At 60.7% G+C, this 20,356-nt stretch overlaps 1 protein-coding gene across 1 annotated transcript; it reads left to right on the forward strand.

Annotated features, from left to right (window-relative positions):
- Positions 1 to 8,551: 8,551 nt before the first annotated feature.
- On the forward strand, positions 8,552 to 19,900 carry LOC123350360 (protein shisa-7-like). The gene is made up of 5 exons (XM_044988901.1): positions 8,552 to 9,246; positions 9,943 to 10,097; positions 15,501 to 15,566; positions 15,958 to 16,107; positions 17,391 to 19,900. Exons 1-5 carry the CDS (start codon positions 8,687 to 8,689, stop codon positions 17,972 to 17,974), a joined length of 1,515 nt encoding a protein of 504 aa, XP_044844836.1. The 5' UTR covers positions 8,552 to 8,686; the 3' UTR covers positions 17,975 to 19,900.
- Positions 19,901 to 20,356: the final 456 nt, after the last annotated feature.

Consider the following 20,356-nt stretch of genomic DNA (forward strand, 5'->3'; position numbering starts at 1 on the left):
TCACTGGCACAAGCAGGGCTCCCTATGCTGGGTTAGCCATGGGGTGTCCGGAGCAGCTAGGCTGGGGGGGACCTCCCCTCAACCAGACCCCCCCTCTACTGGCCAGGAACAGGGGATTGTGGGTAATTGCCCCTGCCGGGGGCATCTGAGAACGCCTGTCCCATAGCCATGTTGCCAGGAGCAGGGGATTGTGGGTAATTGCCCCATAGCCATGCTGTCAGGAGCCGGGGATTGTGGGTAATTGCCCCTGTCGGGGGCATTCTGGGACTGCCTGCCCCATAGCCACACTGCCTGGAGCAGGGGATTGTGGGTAATTGCCCCTGCCAGGGGCATTCTGGGACTGCCTGCCCCATAGCCACTCTGCCTGGAGCAGGGGATTGTGGGTAATTGACCAATCAGAGGTCATTCTGGGATCTCCGCTTTCTTAGTGGCTCTGTCAGGAATCAGGAGCAATGGCTTATGGGTAATTGGCGAACGCAGGGGCATTGTGGGAGCAAGGGGAGCAGAGGATTATGGGTAAGTGGCCAATGGGTGGCTGTGCATTGTGGGATAGCTGAAGTGCCTGTGTCACAGCCATGGCTGGGCTAGGACCCCCCTGCGGTGGGGGCATGCAGTGGCCCGGGCGTTGAAGGCGCAGGGTCGTGGCGGGGCCAGGGAGGTGAGAAGATGCCAGAGGAGGGTGATGGGGTGCATGGCAAGGCAGGAGCTGCGCTGGGTCAGGTGGGCCTGGGGGGCACCGAGTGCAGGGTGAGAGGGAAGGGGAGAGACATGGAGGCTGAGACACAAAGGGTGGATGAAAGAGACAGATGGAGAGTGAATGGCAGACACCTGCTGCAGAGACACACGGGGACACAATGAACTACACACACACACACTGGGACACAATGAACTACACACACACACAGAGACATACAGGGACACAATGAACTACACACACAGACACAGGGACAGCATGAACTACACACACACAGGGACACAACAAACCACACACACACAAACACAATGAACTACGCATATGTACACACACGCAGGGACACAATGAACTATGCACGCGCACACACAGGAACATAACAAACTACACATACACACACACACACACAAAAGGACACCAAGAACTACACACAAACAGGGACACAAAATACACACAGACACACAAACATGGGGACACAATGAACTACGCACACACACACACAGAGGGACACAATGAACTACGCACACACGGACACAATGAACTACGTGCAAACACACACAAATGCACAGAGACGCACAAGGAACTACACGCACACAAAGGAACACAATGAGCTATGCACAAACACAGGCACAGTGGTCCAGAAACACCATCACACACCCATAGACTCCAACACATGCAGATTGTCACCCAGACATAAAGACACAAATGCTGAGGTCCAAAACACACCTGTAAAAACACAGACTCACACACGCGATAACACACCCTCACAGCTACACACGCTGACACACAGTCACACCCGAACACACTGTAACACACTTCCATAACCCTCCCGCTCACCCTCACAGCTTCTCCACACGTCCTGAAGAAGGTGAATACCGACAACAGGGTGAGAGGGACACAAACTTAGTAACACAAACTCAGTGACACACAAACACACCTAGTGACCCCCAGCACTGCCCCAGCCATGCAAACACAAGAACACACACACACACCCTTCACTAATACCCTGCTGTAGATTCACACATTCACTAACAGTCACAAACTGGGCAGGGAGGGGACACGGGTGTCTCAGATCTTGGGGTTCCCAGGAGGTGTGATGCAGCAGAGGGAACACAGGGGAGTCTCAAATCTCGGGGTTCCCAGGAGTGTGATACAGCAGAGGGGATTCATGGGTGTCCCTGGGGCTGTGATACAGCAGAGGGGAGAGAGGGGTGTCTCAGATCTGGGGGTTCCTGGAAGCTGTGATACAGCGGAGAGGACACAGGGATGTCTCAGATCTAGAGGTACCCAGTGGCTGTGATACAACACAGGAAGACAGGGGTGTCTCAGGCCTGGGGGTTCCTGGGGGCTATGATACAGGAGAGGGGAGGCAGGGGTGTCCCAGGTCTGGGGGTACCAGGTGCTGTGATAGAGCACAGGGGTCATAGGTGTGCCTCACATCTGGGGATACCCGGGTGCTATGATAAAGCAGAGGGGAGGCAGGGGTGTCTCACATCTGGGGATACGTTGGGGTTGGGATACAGCAGAGGGGACACAGGTGTGTCTTGCATCTGGGGGTAACCAGGGGCTTTGATACAGTAGGGGAAGACAGGGGTGTCTGAGATCAGGGGGTACCTGGGCTCTATGATACAGCAGAGTGGACACAGGGGTTTCTCAGATTTGGGGGTTCCTAGGAGTTGTGATGCAGCAGAGGGGAGGCAGGGGTGTCTCATATTGTCACGGACTCCCAAGTCGTGCTGACTCGTGGCCCCGTGCGATCCGTGGGGGGAACCCCCTTTCAGTGTGACAGCCCTTCTCGGGGGTCCACTCTCTCTCGGGGGTTAAGCCCCTCCACCTCCTGGAGCCGCACCTCTCTGAGCCTTAGCACGTCTGTCTCTGCCATGGGCCCCCTCAGGGAGTCCACACGCTCTGGACCTCCGGGGCCTCCACTCCCAGAGGGAATAATGCAACCTGTTATCTAGACCAGTGGTCTCCAAAGTGGGGTGTGTGCACCCCAGGGGGTGCACAAGAGGATCCTTGGGGGTGCGCAGCAGGAAGAGCGCTTTTTTTTTTTTTTTTGCTTTGGCAAAAATGGTAGAGCCGGCACGGCAGGGAGGGCCGTGCTCAAATATTTTTACTGAGAGGGTTGCGCGATCAAAAAAGTTTGGAGACCACTGCTCTAGCTCGGAGCGACTCTCAGCCAGCGTAAAACAGGAGGGTTTATTGAGGGTTGAACCCAGCACAGGAAAGTCTCAGGGCCTCAGGCCTGGCCTCCCTCAGCCCAGCACGTCCCAGTCTCCCCTGCAGCAAGGTGGGCTCTGCCTGCTCCCCCTCTCCAGCCCAGAACCCCCCTGCTTCCCAGCTGGGCATCTGATATCACTTCCCCCAAGTCCCGCCTCTGTCCTTTGTCTTCGATCCAGGTAAACAGGGTCACCTGGGCCTGGTCTCCCCTCTTCTGTCCTCTGGCCTCTCTGGCTGGAACCGGCTGGTCAGGTCACCGGGGTCCTCTCTTCACAGCCCATTGTCCTCCCACTGGCCAGAACCGGCTGTGACTCCTGAGCTGGGCCTCCCGGTCACCAGTCACTGGGGTATCCATTCTCCAGGCCATTGACTGGGGTCCCAAGTGCCCTCTCTGGTCCTCTGTAAGAACAAACTCCCTCTCCCCTCACCTCGTTAAACCAGTAACACCCAGGGAAACTGAGTCCCACCCCGTCTGCATGTAAACCATGGGAAAAGCAAAGAAAAAACAAGAACCCCCCCCACTTCATCACACTCACATCTGGGGAGACCAAGGGGTGTCTCAGATCTGGGGATACCCAGGGGTTTGAAACAGCAGAGGAGAGGCAGGGTGTCTCAGATATGGGGGTTCCTGGGGGCTGTGATAAAGCAGAGGGGACACAGGGGTGTCTCAGATCTAGGGGTACCTGGGGACTGTGATACAGCAGAGGGAGATGGGGGTGTCTCAGAGCTGGGGGTTCCCAGGGGCTGTGATACAGCAGAGAATGACAGTGGGGTATCAGATATTGGGGTACCCATGTGCTCTGATGCAGCAGAGGGGACAAAGGGGTGTCTCAGATCTGGTGGTACCCGAGGGCTGTGATACAGCAGAGGGCAGGCAGGGGTGTCTCAGAGCTGGGGGTTCCCAGGGGCTGTGATAAGGTAGGGGGGGCACAGGGGTGTCTCAGATCTGGGGATACCCTGGGGCTGTGATACAGCAGAGGGATGCAGGGATGTCTCAGAACTGGGGGTACCCTGGGGCTGTGATACAGGAGAGGGGACTGTAGCCCAGAGAGGGAACTTAGCTTGTCATTTAACGGTAACTTAAGGACTCCCCAGGCCTGTCGTTTGAGGCTTTATGGTCAAATTTGAGGCCTATGAGCCTTAGCATACGGGGCCCAATGGTGATGCAGAGTTTTGGGGTGCTGACAACATTTTTTTGGGGGGGGAGGGGGGCTTCTGTACCAAACGATACCGGCCAATCTCAGGAACACAGAACCGATACCACGTTGGGCTAGTCTAGGAGAAAAACACCCTGTCTCCTGGGGGTGAACCCTTCTCCCAAAGCGATCACGCCGGAGCCCACCTCTGAGTCCTACCAGGAAACCCGTCCGCCGCATTCACAAGGCAAGGCGGGGAGCATCCATTCCAAACTTTGCTAGGCCTTTCCTGGACCGGGAGAAGAGCTCTGGGCAGTACGTCTTTCTCCCCGTCAGAAGCTGGTCCGGTGAACGATATGACCAGACCCGCCTTGTCTCTCAAATATCCTGGGACCAACATGGCTGCAACAGCCCTGTCTAGTAAAATGTTGCAGTAATAGACTATTACGCTGCTATTTGGTACTGTTCTGTGGATAGACTCACACCCTTTCTTGGGGAGCTGGTGGTAGCGAAACAGATGGGCATCCTACTCCGTCCCTGGCATGGCAGACGAGTCTGATAGTCTGGATCTCCCCGTTACGTGGCGGTCTGGGCCGGACGGGTGCTGTGGATATTCATACAAATGCCCATCTCTAACTTACTCACCCTAGTGATGTTGGGGTGTCCTTCTGCGACAGGTTAGTCTATTACCCATCTTCACTTAAGATCATTGGTATCAATTCCTTGCCAAGGCAATTTCTGAGTGAAGCATTGGATTGCTTGGCTTCACCCACGTTGCTGTGACTGGGGTATTTGGTCCACTGGATGGAGGACACCATGTTTTGTGACAGGCATGTGTAAGACCCTTGGATCTTGAAAGGTGTTGATCACTGTAGTGGTTGAGATATGGCTGCTGGTTTTGCATCGGTTGTTCTGGCCAGGCCTGGTGCTGCTTTGAGTTGGTGGGTCCTGGTCTGTGGGGAGCTTGCTTCTGCTGCTAAGCTTGGAAAGCTTGGTGGGTTGTTGGAAGGCCAGAAGAGGAGGTTCAGAAAAGATTTCTCTCAGGATGGGGTCCCCATTGAGTATGGGTTGTAGTTGTGGGGTGTTAGTTTAATAGGCAGCAGGTTTAAAACAAACGAAGTATTTCTTCACCCAGTGCACAGTCAACCTGTGGAACTCTTTGCCGGAAGATGTTGTGAAGGCCAAGAGTATAACAGGGTTCAAAAAAGAACTAGATAAGTTCATGGAGGACAGGTCCATCCATGGCTATTAGCCAGGATGGGCAGGGATGGTGTCCCTAGCCTCTAATTGCCACCTGGCTGGCGTTGGCCACTGTCGGCAGACAGGATACTAGGCTAGATGGACCTTTGGTCTGACCTAGTCTGGTCGTGCTTATGTTCTTACCTAGGCGTGTGCAGTCGGGGGAGGTTTTATTTCTGTATTGAAGCAGGTTCCCTCGGGGTATTTGGCTCACCCGTTCCATGGTGCGATCGACTTTTCTGGTGGAGTGTCCTTGTGTGGGGATGGCGGTTTTCAGCGTGTTAAGGTGAATATCCCGGACTTCCTTCTCAGAGCGTATTCAGCAGTATCGGAGTGCCTGGCTGTAGATAACCGACCCCTTGGTGTGTTTGGGGTGGTGAGTGGTTCTGTGATGGTAGCTGGGGGGATCCGTGGGTTTCTTGTATATGGTTGGCTGTCGGGTTCCAGAGTTGAAGAGGACCGTGGTGCCCAGGAAGTTGATGCTAGTGTGTTCTAGGGATGGTTGTCGAAGCTGTGGTGGAAATTGACGAGGGAGGTTGGGCCAGCTGCCCACAGGAGGAAAATATCATCGATGTAGCTCAGGTGCATCATTGGTTTTGTGGTGCATTTGTCCAGAAATTCTCCTGGGAGGTGGCCCATGAAGAGGGTCGGCCTGGAGGGAAGCCATCCGAGTGTCCATGGTCTGGACCAAGTGTTTGTTGTCGGATGTACAACTGTCACGGCTGAGGGTGAACTGGCTGTGTTTGGCCACGCATCCGGGTGGCTCTCCGAGGGGCGTCCATTGTCCCGTAAATCTCTGAGGCAGGCGGTGCTGATGGAGATTCCACAACATCCCTGGGCAATTTATCCAAGTGCTTAACCACCCTGACAGCTAGGAAGTTTTTCCTAATGTCCAACCTAAACCGCCCTTGCTGCAGTTTAAGCCCATTGCTTCTTGTCCTGTCCTCAAGGGTTAATGAGAATTTTCTCCCTCCTCTTTGTAACAACCTTTTATGAACTTGAAAACTGTTATCACGTCCCCTCTCCGTTTTCTCTTCTCCAGATTAAACAAACCTGGTTTATTTTTTTCAATCTTCCCTCACAGCTCATGTTTTCTAGACCTGAATCATTTTTGTTGCTCTTCTTGGGACTTTCTCCAATTTCTCCACATCTTTCCTGAAATGTGGTGCCCAGAACTGGACACGATACTCCAGTTGAGGCCTAATCAGCGCGGAGTAGAGCAGAAGAATTAGTTCTTGTGTCTTGCTTACAACCCTCCTGCCAATACATCCCAGAAGGACGTTCGCTTTTTTTGCAACAGCAGCGTTACACTGTTGACTCATCTTTAGCTTGTGGTCCACCGTGACCCCCCAGATCCCTTTCCTCCATACTCCTTCCTAGGCCGTCATTTCCCATGTCGTATGTGTGTAACTGATTGTGCTTCCTGAGTGGAGCGCTTTGCATGGGTGCTTATTGAATTTCATCCTGTTGACTTCAGACCGTTTCTCCCGTTGGTGGAGATCACTTTGAATGTGCGCTCACCACGGGCGCTAACCTCTCTGCCCAACCTTGTATTTAGCTGGGACACTCTGAGCGCCTTTCCCAGACCCAGACACAAGCTCTCTAGAGCTGGACGGCTGGTATCTTTCTCCAACAGAAGTTGGTCCGATAACAGATATTCCCTCATCCGCCTTCTCTCGTCTCCATTTTTATGTGGCTTGGAGCGGCTGAGGCTTTACAAATGGTGCACTAAAAGTTGCCTTAAGTTTTCCTTTCCCCTCAATATGTCGCACTTTGGGGATCCCAGCCTCAATCCCCTTGATTTTGTTGTGCCTGTTGCTGGGACTAAACCCCTACAATCCCCCAGCTCTTTAAACTAGTAATTCACTGGAAATCAATAATAATCAATAACCACTAAAGAATCAGACACCAGGACACAGGGGTGTCTCAGATCTGGGGTTCCCAGGGGCTATAATATGGCAGAGGGGATGCAGGGGTGTCATAGTGCTGGGGTGCGATGGGGCCCCGATCCCAGTGACTCTGTGCCTGGGCAGTGCCTGGCGCAACACGGCTAGGCTGACCAGACAGCAACTGTGAAAAATCGGGACAGGGAGTGGGGGCTAAAAGGAGCCTAGATAAGAAAAAGCCCCAAATATCGGGACTGTCCCTATAAAATCAGGACGTCTGGTCACCCTAAACAGGGCCCCGATCTCTGTGATTCTGTGTCTGGGCAGCGCCCGGCCCAACGGGGCCCCGATCTCTGTGATTCTGTGTCTGGGCAGCGCCCGGCCCAACGGGGCCCCGATCTCTGTGATTCTGGGTCTGGGCAGCGCCCGGTGTGACGGGGCCCCGATCTCGGCGACTCTGTGTCTGGGCAGCGCCCGGCCCGATGGGGCCCCGATCTCGGCGACTCTGTGTCTGGGCAGCGCCCAGCTCGATGGGGCCCCGATCTCGGCGACTCTGTGTCTGGGCAGCGCCCGGCCCGACGGGGCCTCGATCTCGGCGACTCTGTGTCTGGGCAGCGCCCGGCCCGACGGGGCCCCGATCTTGGTGACTCTGTGTCTGGGCAGCGCCCGGCCCGACGGGGCCTCGATCTCGGCGACTCTGTGTCTGGGCAGCGCCCGGCCCGACGGGGCCCCGATCTCGGCGACTCTGTGTCTGGACAGCGCCCGGCCCGACGGGGCCCTGATCTCGGTGACTCTGTCTGGGCAGCGCCGGGTGCGACAGGGCCCCGATCTTGGTGACTCTGTCTGGGCAGCGCCCGGCCCAACGGGGCCCCGATCTCGGTGACTCTGTGTCTGGGCAGCGCCCGGCCCGACAGGGCCTGATCTCTGTGACTGTTTCCAGGCAGAGCTCTGGCCATCTGCCCCCGCTGGGCTCTGGGGAACAGATTTGCCACAGCTCATGCATCCGGAAGCCGGGCCTCTGGGGAAAACAGCCTGTCCCAGGAGTGAGGATGAGGTTGAGCTAGTTGGGGTCATGGAGCGATAGTTGCTGACTCCCCCATCTCTCTCTCTCTCTCTCTCTGTCTCTCTGCAGATTTCTCTCTCGGATTCTTTTATACGGCTTGATCCATTTTTTATAACCACAAGAAGGAACCAGCTAACGGGGCCCAGATGCCCTGACCTCCCTCCGCAACTCTGCGCCGTGTCAGGGGACCTTTCTGTGCCCCCCCCATCACCCAGTGCCATCTGCTGAGCCCCTCCATTCCCCCTACCCAGGGCTGTCTCTCGGGACCCACCATACCCCCCCATCCGGTGCCAACTCCCGGTGCAGCTTCCATCTCCCCACCCCGTACCCCCACATACACCCCAGCTTCTTCTGGGGCCCCTCCGCACCCTCCTCACCCCCCCAACCCAGGGCTTCTCCCTGCCCCCCATTTGCCTCCCGTCTCCCAGGGTCTCCCCTCTCCCCGCACACCATGTACCACCTGCTGACTGTCCTCCTCTGCGCTGCCCTGGAGGCTCTGAGCTGCCAGCCGGCCCTGGCGGTTCTCCAGGCCCCTCGTCCGGCCAACCACAGCCGGGCGCTGCCCAGCCTGCTGGCTCACCTCAAGCGGCTGGCGGGGGTCAACGGCACGGGGGCGGGGGCCTGGGGGGGCCGGGCGGCCGAGACGTGCCAGGGCTACTACGACGTCATGGGCCAGTACGACGCGGCCTTCAACTGCACCACGGGCGGCTACCGCTTCTGCTGCGGCACGTGCCACTACCGCTTCTGCTGCGAGCACCGGGCCATGCGGCTGGAGCAGGGCCGCTGCACCAACGTGGAGACCCCCTTCTGGGCCCACACGCAGGCCAGCAGCACGGCCGGGCCCGGGGGCCGGGGGCCAGGGGGCTCCGAGGCCGCCCGCCAGCAGAGCAACAGCACCGTCTACGTGGTCTGCGGCGTCATCAGCTTCACCCTGGCCGTGGGCCTGGGCATCAAGGTGGCCTTCGGCAAGGCTTCCCGCCGGCCCCAGGGGCGGGAGATCAACATGCCCAGGTGAGGGGGTGGGAGAGTCGGGGGCCATAGGGAAAAGGGGGAGGGGAGGGGAGAGGCAGGGGGAGTTGGGAGCCAGGGGGAGGGGGCCATGGCTGGGAGGAGGGAGGGGGTCGGGGGAGGGGAGTGTCAGGGGTTAATGGGGAAGCGGGGAGTAGAGAGGCAGGGGGAGTTGGGGTGGGGAGAGGCAGGGGGGAGTTGGGAGCCAGGGGGAGGGGGCCATGGCTGGGAGGAGGGAGGGGGTCGGGGGAGGGGAGTGTCAGCAGTTCATGGGGAAGGGGGGAGTACAGAGGCAGGGGGAGTTGGGGGTGGGGGGAAGCAGGGGGGAGTTGGGGGCCATGGCTGGGAGAGAGGAGGAGAGGGGAAGGGATCGGGGTGGGGGGGTCCAGGGGAGAGGTGGAGGCCAGAGGGAGGGGGGTGCAGCTGGGGGGAGAGGTGTGGGCCATGGGGAGGTGTGAAGGGGCTGGGTGTGGGGCATGGCAGTGGGGAGGGGGGCAGATGGGACAGTGTGGGGGGGGCACCTAGTGGTGAGGCCAGGCGGGGCAGCCCCAGGGTCTGGCTGGGCCCAGAGCCCCCTAGTGGTGAGGCCGGGAGGCGCAAGCCGGGGCAGCCCCAGGGGTGGGGAGGGGGATGGTGCCCTGGCTGGGGGCCGTGTTACTTGGGGGTGTCTAAGGGGCGCTGCCCCCCGCCCCCCCCCAGGGCTCTTGTCGACATTCTCAGGCACCAGGCTGGGACCAGCTCGCGCTCCGAGCGCAGCAATAGCACCACCCTCAACTCAGCTTCCCAGGACAACGGCCCGGCCCGGCCCCCGAAGAACCTTTACAACACGCTCAAGCCCTGCCAGAGCAACCACGGTAGGGACCGTGGCACTGGGGGCGCTGGGCTGCAGGGAGCGGGGTGGGGGCTTGGTAGGGGGTGCTGGGCTGCAGGGAGCAGGATTGGGGCTTGGCAGGGGGCGCTGGGCTGCAGGGAGGGGACAGGAGGCTCAGCAGGGGATGCTGGGCAGCAGGGGGCAGGGCGGGGGGCTCGGCAGGGGGCGCTGGGCTGAGGGGAGTGGGGCAGGGGCTCGGCAGGGGGTGCTGGGCTGCAGGGAGGGGATGAGGGGCTTGGTAGGGGGCCCTGGGCTGCAGGGAGGGGGCAGGGGTCTCAGCAGGGGACGCTGGGCAGCAGGGGGCAGGGCAGGGGTCTCAGCAGGGGACGCTGGGCAGCAGGGGGCAGGGCAGGGGTCTCAGCAGGGGGCGCTGGGCTGCAGGGAGGGGGCAGGGCGCTGTCTCCCCACAGCCGTATGTACTGTGTGTGTGCCCGCATTAGGGGCGTGCACTGGGTGTGTGTCTGGGGTATCCCCCATATTGCTGCCCACCCCCTCCTGCCCCCCAGCAGCCCAGCTCCCACCCCCCAGCTCCAGCTGCTCCAGCACCAGTAGTTTCTCTTCCAAGGACACTGAGCAGTGTTGGGGTGGGGGGGTCTGTGCCAGGGGCTTGGACATCCTTGGGGGGTCCCTGGCACCCACTGACCTTGGTGCATCCCCTGCCCCACAGGCTGTTAACCCCCTGCCCTCCTGCCTCCCACAGGGAACACAGGCTATGCCAAGGGGGGCTGGGGGGATATGTGTCCCACAATCCTCTGCCAGCTGGGCAGGTGGGCGTGGGGGTATTTGTCTGAGCACCCCACAAGGAAGCTGGGTATCAGGGCAGATGAACCCATGGGGCTGATCCGCGGGGCAGGCAGGGGGGTGGGGGTGTGCGGCAGGGCAGACTATGGGGCCAGCATCCTAGGGCCGGCACTAGGGGGTTAGATCTGGGGATGACAAGGAAGGGGTGGATTAGTCGGCTCCATAGTCAGTACAGCCCCTCCCAGATGCTCAACCCTCCCCCATCACCAAGGGGCCCCATTTCCCGATGGAGCCCCCCTGTGGGGAGAGGGGGGCGCATTGTCCATGGATTGGTCAGGCCGCCCTCTCCCTCCACCAGGCCCCCCCGGGGGGGCGGCTTGCTGAGACCGAACAAACTCAGGTCACACCCGGGGCTGTTAAACAGGCCTGGGACTGGCTGGATTGGGGTCGGCACCCCCTGGAGGAGAGAGGCCCCGGGCCCCATTCCCCCGCCCCCCTGAGCCAGCCAGTCCCTGCCCTGGGGCCGGACGGGAGCTGGTGCCCCCTAGAGGGGACAGGCCCCGGGCCCCATTCCCCGCCCCAGGCGAAGCTTTGGGCAATGGTACTTGGGAGCCTGTGGTTTCTGGGCCCAGGCGCAGGCATTACCGCACAGGCATGGTGGGAGATCGCGGTTTGCCATGGCAACCGGTGCTAGCTGTCGCGGGGTGTCTGTGGCTGAGCATTCATGGCGGGGCTGGGGCGGGGGGGGGGCGGTGGCTGAGTCATTCCCTCCCCCCCTCCCCAGGGGATCAGAAATCCTCCTTGAGGCATGTTCTGTTAAAGCGGGATTATGGAGCCTTGGGAGAGGGGATCGAAAGCAGGGGGTGGGGGGAGCAGAGAAATTGGGGAGGGGTCCCAGCAGCTGGAGGGGCGAGGGGAGTGCAGGTTGGGGGCAGATTGGGGAGGGGTCCCAGCAGCTGGGAGGGGCGAGGGGAGTGCATGTGGGGGCAGATTGGGGAGGGGTCCCAGCAGCTGGGAGGGGTCAGGGGAGTGCAGGTTGGGGGCAGATTGGGGAGCGGACCCAGCAGCTGGGAGGGGCGAGGGGAGTGCAGGTTGGGGGCAGATTGGGGAGGGGTCCCAGCAGCGGGAGGGGTGAGGGGAGTGCAGGTAGGGGGCACATAGGGGAGGGGTCCCAGCAGCTGGAGGGGCGAGGGGAGTGCAGGTGGGGGGGGGATTGGGGAGGGGTCCCAGCAGCTGGGAGGGGCGAGGGGAGTGCATGTGGGGGCAGATTGGGGAGGGGTCCCAGCAGCTGGAGGGGTGAGGGGAGTGCAGGTGGGGGCGGATTGGGGAGGGGTCCCAGCAGCTGGAGGGGCGAGGGGAGTGCAGGTGGGGGCGGATTGGGGAGGGGTCCCAGCAGCTGGAGGGGCGAGGGGAGTGCATGTGGGGGCAGATTGGGGACGGGTCCCAGCAGCTGGGAGGGGTGAGGGGAGTGCATGTGGGGGCAGATTGGGGAGGGGTCCCAGCAGCTGGAGGGGTGAGGGGAGTGCATGTGGGGGCAGATTGGGGAGGGGTCCCAGCAGCTGGGAGGGGCGAGGGGAGTGCAGGTGGGGGCAGATTGGGGAGGGGTCCCAGCAGCTGGGAGGGGCGAGGGGAGTGCAGGGTGGGGGCGGATTGGGGAGGGGTCCCAGCAGCTGGAGGGGCGAGGGGAGTGCAGGTGGGGGTGGATTGGGGAGGGGTCCCAGCAGCTGGAGGGGTGAGGGGAGTGCATGTGGGGGCAGATTGGGGAGGGGTCCCAGCAGCTGGGAGGGGCGAGGGGAGTGCAGGTTGGGGGCAGATTGGGGAGGGGTCCCAGCAGCTGGAGGGGCGCGGGGAGTGCAGGTTGGGGGCGGATTGGGGAGGGGTCCCAGCAGCTGGGAGGGGCGAGGGGAGTGCAGGTTGGGGGCGGATTGGGGAGGGGTCCCAGCAGCTGGGGGGCAGGCCAGGGGGACATTAGCAGGGGTCAGGGTGGGCTGTAAGTTTAACTCCATCCTGCTGCCCCACATCGCCTCCTGTGGGGTGCGTGATCCCCCCTCGCTCGCCGGCCCAAGCGGGTGCCTTGTGCTGCCGTGACATGGTGGCTGCACCCCAGAAGTGGCTGCATTTGGGAGGCGATGCAGCCCTTGTTCTGCTTGGCACAGGGCCAGGTATTTCCATCTGTCGGGAGGGGACGGAGACACCCCTGGTCATGAACTGAGCCACTTCTCTAGTGCCCGTCACCGTAACGTCTGGGCTCCTCCCGACAGGGCTGCCTGGCGGGGGCAAGTGGGGCAATTTGCCCCAGGCCCCGGGCCCCGCAGGGGCCCCAATGAGAATACAGCATTCTATAGTATTACAACTTTTGTTTTTATGGAAGGGGCCCCCAAAATTGCTTTGCCCCAGGCCCCCTGAATCCTCTGGGCGGCCCTGCCTCCCGCTCTTCTCCTGACACACCCAGGGAGGCCAGGCTGTCGTCCCCATTGCGCAGGGGGAAAACTGAGGCAGGTCCCTGCAGCTGGGACTTCAGAGGCTGCAGCTCCGAGCGCGGAGCAGGCCAGGGGACTGGAACTGCTCACTGTTCATGGGGGGTGGATTCATTTTCCAGGGTCGGCTCCGGGGTCTCGTCAGTGGGGGGCCACGTGGGTGTTTTGAGGGCACTGGAGGTCCATTCGCCCAGAGCCCCAGCCTCAACCCCATTGCCCGCGCCTAGGAATTGGGGCCCATTGAATATTCTTTGGGGGGCAACTTTCCCATTTGTGGCCCCCTGCCTGTAATGCCAGCCCTACCATTCCACACTCCCCTCCCAGAGCCGGGAGAGAACCCAGGAGTCCTGGCTCCCAGCACCCCCTGGCTCTAACTACTAGCCCCCCTCCCCGCCCGCCCCTCCCTGAGCCAGGGAGAGAACCCAGGCGTCCTGGCTCCGGCTGGGGTGCGCCCTGGAAGTTGGGCAGCTTTAGGCGGGCCCAGGGAGACACCCAGTGGCTGTTTGGGGAATGGCAGGTTTCTTCATTGCACTGCTCCAGAGAGTATCCGTCCAACCCTCCTCTGCACCCTCATATCCCCCCAATCTCTCCATCCATCCCTCCTCCCCCTGCACCCCCAGATCTCCCGATCCCTCCATCAATCCATCCCTCCCCCTGCACCCCCAGGTCCCCCAATCCCTCCATCCATCCCCTGCACCCCCACATCTCCCCGCTCCCTCCTCCATTATTCCCCTGCAGCTGCACCCCCATCCCTCCATCCCCTGCACCTCCACATTGCCCCGATACCTCCATCCATCCCTCCCCTGCACCCCCACATCCCCCAATCCCTCTATCCATCCATCCCCTGCACCCCCACATCTCCCCACTTCCTCCCTCTATTATTCCCCTGCACTCCCGCAATCCCTCCATCCCTCCCCTGCACCCGCACCCCTGATTCCTCCATCCCCTGCACCCCCCCATCCCCCATCCATCCCTCCCCTGCACCCCTACATCCCCCTGATCCCTCCATCCCTCTGTCCCCTGCACCCCAACATCCCCCAGATCCCTTCATCCATCCCTCCCCTGCATCCCCACATCCCCCTGATCCCTCCATCCATCCCTCTTCTGCACCCCCACATCACCCTGACCCCTCCATCCATCCCTCTCCTGCACCCCCACATCACCCCACTCCCTCCCTCCATTATTCCCCTGCACCCCCAAATCCCCAATCCCTCCATCCCTCCCTCCCCTTCACCCGCACCCCAATCCCTCCATCCCCTGCACCTCCACATTGCCCCGATATCTCCATCCATCCCTCCCCTTGCACCCCCACATCCCCCAATCCCTCCATCCCCTGCACCCCCACATCTCCCCACTTCCTCCCTCCATTATTCCCCTGCACCCCCAAATCCCCCAATCCCTCCCTCCATTCCTCCCCTGCACCCCAATCCCTCCCTCCCCTGCACCCGCACCCCCGATCCCTCCATCACCTGCACCTCCACATTGCCCCAATCCCTCCATCCATCCCTCCCCTGCACCCCCACATCGCCCCGACCCCTCCATCCATCCATCCATCCCCTGCACCTCCACATCCCCCAATCCATTCCCTGCACCCCCACATTCCCACTCACCCCAGAAGTGTCTTTAAGGGGTTGGGTTTTTTTGTCCCCAGACAGAAAATACCATCAGGCGGACCCAGGAGTCTGACCTTGCACATTACCTTTAAGGGGCTGTGTTGTGGTTTTTTTTGTCCCCAGACAGAAAATACCATCAGGCGGACCCAGAGGTGTCTGAGCTCATACATTACCTCAAGGGGGCGTCGATATTTGTCCCCAGACAGAAAATAACATCAGTTGGACACAGCAGTCTCACCTTGCACATTACCTTTAAGGGGTTGTGGATTTTTGTCCCCAGAGTGTCTGACTTCATTCATTACCTTTAAGGAGCTAGGGTTTTTTTTTTTGTCACCAGACAGAAAAGACCATCAAGTGGACCTGGGCCAGAAGTGTGTGACCTTGCACATTACCTTTAAGGGGCCACTTTTTTTTTTGTCCCCAGACAGAAAATAGCACCAGGGAGACCCAGAGGTGCCTGTCCTCGCACATTACCTTTAAGGGGCTGGGTTTTGGTGGTGAGGTTTTGGGGGGGGGGGTTTGCCCCCAGACTAATAACCCAGCTTTGCCTTGCAGACAACATGCACCACAACTACGTGCACCTCAACGTGAGCAGCCCGAAGCACCACGCCGCCACGCTGGGTAGGTGACGGGCCGGGCGGGGGGCTCAGGGGGAGGGGGCCCCGTTTTCTCACCCGAGCTGCCCCACGGAATCAGAATCCTCCAGCCGGGAAAGGGGGTGGGGGCAGGGGGGGAGAGAAAATGGCCAAGAGATTTAATCTCTCTTTGCCCCTCCCCCAATCCCCTCTTCCTGGCCCTCTCCCTCCATTTGTCCCATCCCCCTCCCTCCTGACCCCTTTCCCCACACTCCCTCTTCCCCTCCCCCACACCCCTCCCTCTACCTGTCCCCTCCCCACACTCCCTCTTCCCCGATCCCCTCCTTCTACCTGTCCCCTCCCCCTCTCCTGACCCCTCTCCTCACACTCTCTTCCCTTCCCCTCCTCCCCCCTCTCCTTTTGCCCCCCCCCCCCAGACTGGCGAGTGCATCACACCCCCACGTCGGGCCTGAAGTACAACTCACTCACCTGCTCCCGCTCCTTCCACAACCTCTCGCACCTGCCCCCGTCCTACGAGTCGGCCATCAAGTCGGAGCTCAGCCGCTACTCCTCGCTCAAGAGGCTGGGTGAGCCAGGGGCCCTGCCACTGGGGGGCGCTCACAGCCCGACCCCACCGCTGCCACCAGCCCCTGGGGACTTGCCCGGGGGCCAGAGCTGGCCTGGGGGAGAATGGGGCCCGGGGCCTTTCCCCTCTAGGGGGCGTCAGCTCCCATCCGGCCCCAGGGCGGGGACTGGCTGGCTTGGGGGGGCGGGGAATGGGGCAGGGGGCCTCTCCCCTCTAGGGGGCACCGTCTGTTCCCAGGACTGACTGGCAGCCTGCGGGTGAAATGAATTCACTCACAGTGGCCCGGTCCGTCCATGGAGCCTGTGAGTGTGCAAAGGAGAGTTGGTCACATTGTCCGTTATCTCCCATCCCCTCTGCCCCTCCCCTCCTGCCTTTGCTCCTCCCATCCCCCTGCCCTGCCCCGCCCCTGCTGCCTTTGCCCCGCCCATCCCCATTTCCCCTCCCCTGCTGCCTTTGCTCCTCCCATCCCCCTGCCCTGCCCCTCCCCTCCTGCCTTTGCCCCTCCCATCCCCCTGCTCCGCCCCTCCCCTCCCGCCTTTGCTCCTCCCATCCCCCTGCCCTGCCCCTCCCCTCCTGCCTTTGCCCCTCCCATCCCCCTGCTCCGCCCCTCCCCTCCCGCCTTTGCTCCTCCCATCCCCCTGCCCTGCCCCTCCCCTCCTGCCTTTGACCCTCCCATCCCCCTGCTCCGCCCCTCCCCTCCCGCCTTTGCTCCTCCCATCCCCCTGCCCTGCCCCTCCCCTCCTGGCTTTGTCCCTCCCCTCCCGCTGCTTCGCCCCTCCCCTGCCGCCTTTGCTCCTCCCATCCCCCTGCCCTGCCCCTCCCCTCCTGCCTTTGACCCTCCCATCCCCCTGCTCCGCCCCTCCCCTCCCGCCTTTGCTCCTCCCATCCCCCTGCCCTGCCCCTCCCCTCCTGCCTTTGCCCCCCCTCCCCCCTGCTCCGCCCCTCCCCTCCCGCCTTTGCTCCTCCCATCCCCCTGCCCTGCCCCTCCCCTCCTGCCTTTGCCCCTCCCCTCCCCCTGCTCCGCCCCTCCCGTCCCGCCTTTGCCCCTCCCATCCCCCTGCCCCTCCCCTCCTGCCTTTGCCCCTCCCATCCCCCTGCTCCGCCCCTCCTGCCTTTGCCCCTCCCCTTCTGCCCTTGCTCCTCCCATCCCCCTGCCCCTCCCCTTCTGCCTTTGCCCCGCCCCTCCTGCCTTTGCTCCTCCCATCCCCCTGCCCTGCCCCTCCCCTCCTGCCTTTGCCACCCATCCCTTGCCCCGTGCTCCCTTTGCCCCCCCTCACCCCCCAGCGGAGAAGGACATGGACGAGCTGTACCTGAAGCGGCGGCACCTGGCCGAGCTGACGCGGGGCACGCTGCCCCTGCACGCCATGAAGATGAACTACGAGCGCTACGGGGAGGCGGCCCAGCACCCGCGACGAGTGATGTCCCAGGAACACATCCTCTCGGACGGCTACCGCCCCAACCCCTACGACTGCGCCGGGCCCCGGGAGCGGGTTGTCTCCCACGAGCGGCTGCTCTCCCGCGAGGCCCTGCACTCCCAGGAGCCTCTGCTCTCGCCCGAGCGCCTGCACCAGGGCACGGGGCCCTTCCAGGAGCTGCGGCTGGGCCACCAGAAGGCCCTGTCCCAGACCAACATCTGCGCCGCCGGCACCCCACTGCTCGAACGCCACCAGGGGCACAAGATGAACTCCCACCCCCCCTCCGCCAACTCCGCCCAGACCGCCTGGGAGGTGGGCAGCAACCACACGGCCAACCGGCGCCAGGGCTTCGGTGCCCGCCGCCAGAGCACCATCGAGCAGCTGCAATTCATTCCTGGGCACCACCCCAGCCAGCACCTCCGCACCGGGAGCAAGAACGAGGTCACCGTGTGAGGGCCCAGCTCAGGTGTACTCAACTTTCCAAGGCCATAGCTCTCTTCCTCCTCCTCCTCTGCGTCTTCCCCCGTCCTTCACGTCTTCTTTCTTGGACCGGGCGGCCTGCCGGGCTTCAAGGCCTTTGCCGGGCTTTGGTGGCATCTGCCTTTGATGACCTCAGCGGCACGGGCCCTGTCAACTTTTGATGATGTCAGGGTCATGTTGAACCATCCACGCTGGATGACGTCAGGCCCTGAGGCCCTGTCGACGTTGGGTTATGTCGAGATTGCCTTGTCTCCATCCATGTTAGATGATGTCCACAATTGGTGATATCACTGCTGCGGGCCCTCTTGACTTGTGATGATGTCAAGATTGCCTTGGGCCCGTCCATGTTGGGTGATCTCAGCGCCACGGGCCCTGTCAACTTTTGATGATGTCAGGGTCGCGTTGAACCCATCCACGTTGGATGACATCAGCACCTTGGAGCCTGTCAACATTGGGTGATGTCAAGATTGCCTTGTCTCTGTCCATGTTAGATGATGTCAGTGCTCTATCGACTTTTGATGATGTCAGGATTGTGTTGAGCCTCTCCAAGACTGATGACATCAGTGCTGGGGGCCCTCTCAACTTTTGATGATGTCAAGATTGCCTGGGGCCCATCCACTTTGGGTGACATCAGCACTATGGGCCCTGTCAACATTTGATATCAAAGTCATGTTGGATGACATCAGCACCATGGGCCTTGCTGACGTTTGATGATGGCAAGACTGTGTTCAACCCATCCACGTTGGGTGACATCAGCGCCCCCGGACTCTGTTGACATTGGATGATGTCATGATTGCTTTAGACCCATCCACATTCAATTATGTCAAATTGCATTTGGCCCATCCACCAATATCAGCGCTGTGGGCCCTGTTGATGGTTGATGATGTCAGGACAGTCAGGCCTGTCCATATGGGATTACGTCGGTGCTGTGGTTGTGTCAACATTTGGTTCCATCAGGACCAGCTGTCCTGTTGACTTTTGATGATGATGTCAGCACTGGCCATCTTTGATGACATCTGCACTGTGGCCCTTGTCTATGTGTCATGATGTCAGTACCACCAAGCCTGTCAACCTGTGATGATGTAAACACTGTGGGTCAACCTTTGATGATGCCAAGAGGGCTCCCAACCTCTGCCATCAATACCGTATCCATCTCATGACATCAACACTGTGGACCTTGTCGGTGATTGATAACATGAGTGCTGTGGGCCTTGTCGATGTCTGATGACATCATCGCCATTTTTCATGCTCTCAACACTGTGGACCTCGTCGACCGTGGATGATGCCAGTGTCCTGGGCACCAGCCTGTTGGTTTTGACATCAGACCAGTGGCTCCATCGCCGATTGACGATGCCTGTTCACTGGGCGTTGTTACTGATGATGTCACAGTGGTTGGCCTGGTCAATAGTTGAGGAAATCAAGCACTGCCAGGCCTGAACAACCCTTGATGATGTCAGCACTGCGGACTTTGTCGGTGATGGATGATGTCAAGATCACTGGGGTCTGTTGATGTTTAAGGTCGGCCCTGTTGATATTCGGTGATGTCAGCTCTGTGGACCTGGTACCTTTTTTTGATGACATCAGCACTGTGGGCCTTGTCTATCTTTTGATGATGTCAGTGCTGTGGGCGCAGTCCACTTGTTGATGATGTCACTGCTGTGGACCCAATCCCCTTTTTTATGACATCACAACTGTGGATCTGGCCTGCTTTTTGATGCTATTGCCGCCAGAGGCACGGCCCCCCCTTTTGAGACTCAGCCTGCCCTGTGATGTCACACCCGCCGGCCCCGTCCGTTCGATGAGGACGCCACGGTGCCTTCCGATTACATCACTGCTCTCCTCCAGCAGGCCGGATGCCCCCCGGCGCCGGGGTGGGAGCAAGCAGCGGCCCTGGCGCACGGCCCCCTCACCCCGGATCTCATGGCCGGGGCTGGGAGCTCATCACATGGGCCGTGGTACGGTCAAACCTCCACTTCCATCCCATCCCACCGCTGCCCCCCATGTACATATCTTTATATAGCGCTCTCTGGTTTCTCTCTTCCAGTGCTTCGGCTCTTTGGATTTCCAGCCCACTCCACTGCCATGGGGCTGGGGAGCGCCAGCCCCCACCCCTCCAGCACACGTGAATGTAGTTTGAACAGCCTCAGCTCTTTCGAACCCCACCCTTCTCTCCCGAAGATGGTGGGTCACCCCACGCTGCGGGGGGACTGGGTCTTCGTATCATGCCTTTTTCTTTATTTCTCTTCTGTTTCTTCGCGGGCCGCTTGCTAGGCCCTGGGATCTTCGATCTCATCACCCAGTAGAGTTCTGACGGGTCTCAGCCTCAAACCTTTTCATCCCTTTGTCCTGCTCTGC

Source organism: Mauremys mutica, chromosome 15 (assembly GCF_020497125.1).
Source record: "Mauremys mutica isolate MM-2020 ecotype Southern chromosome 15, ASM2049712v1, whole genome shotgun sequence".
Taxonomy (NCBI): domain Eukaryota; kingdom Metazoa; phylum Chordata; order Testudines; family Geoemydidae; genus Mauremys; species Mauremys mutica.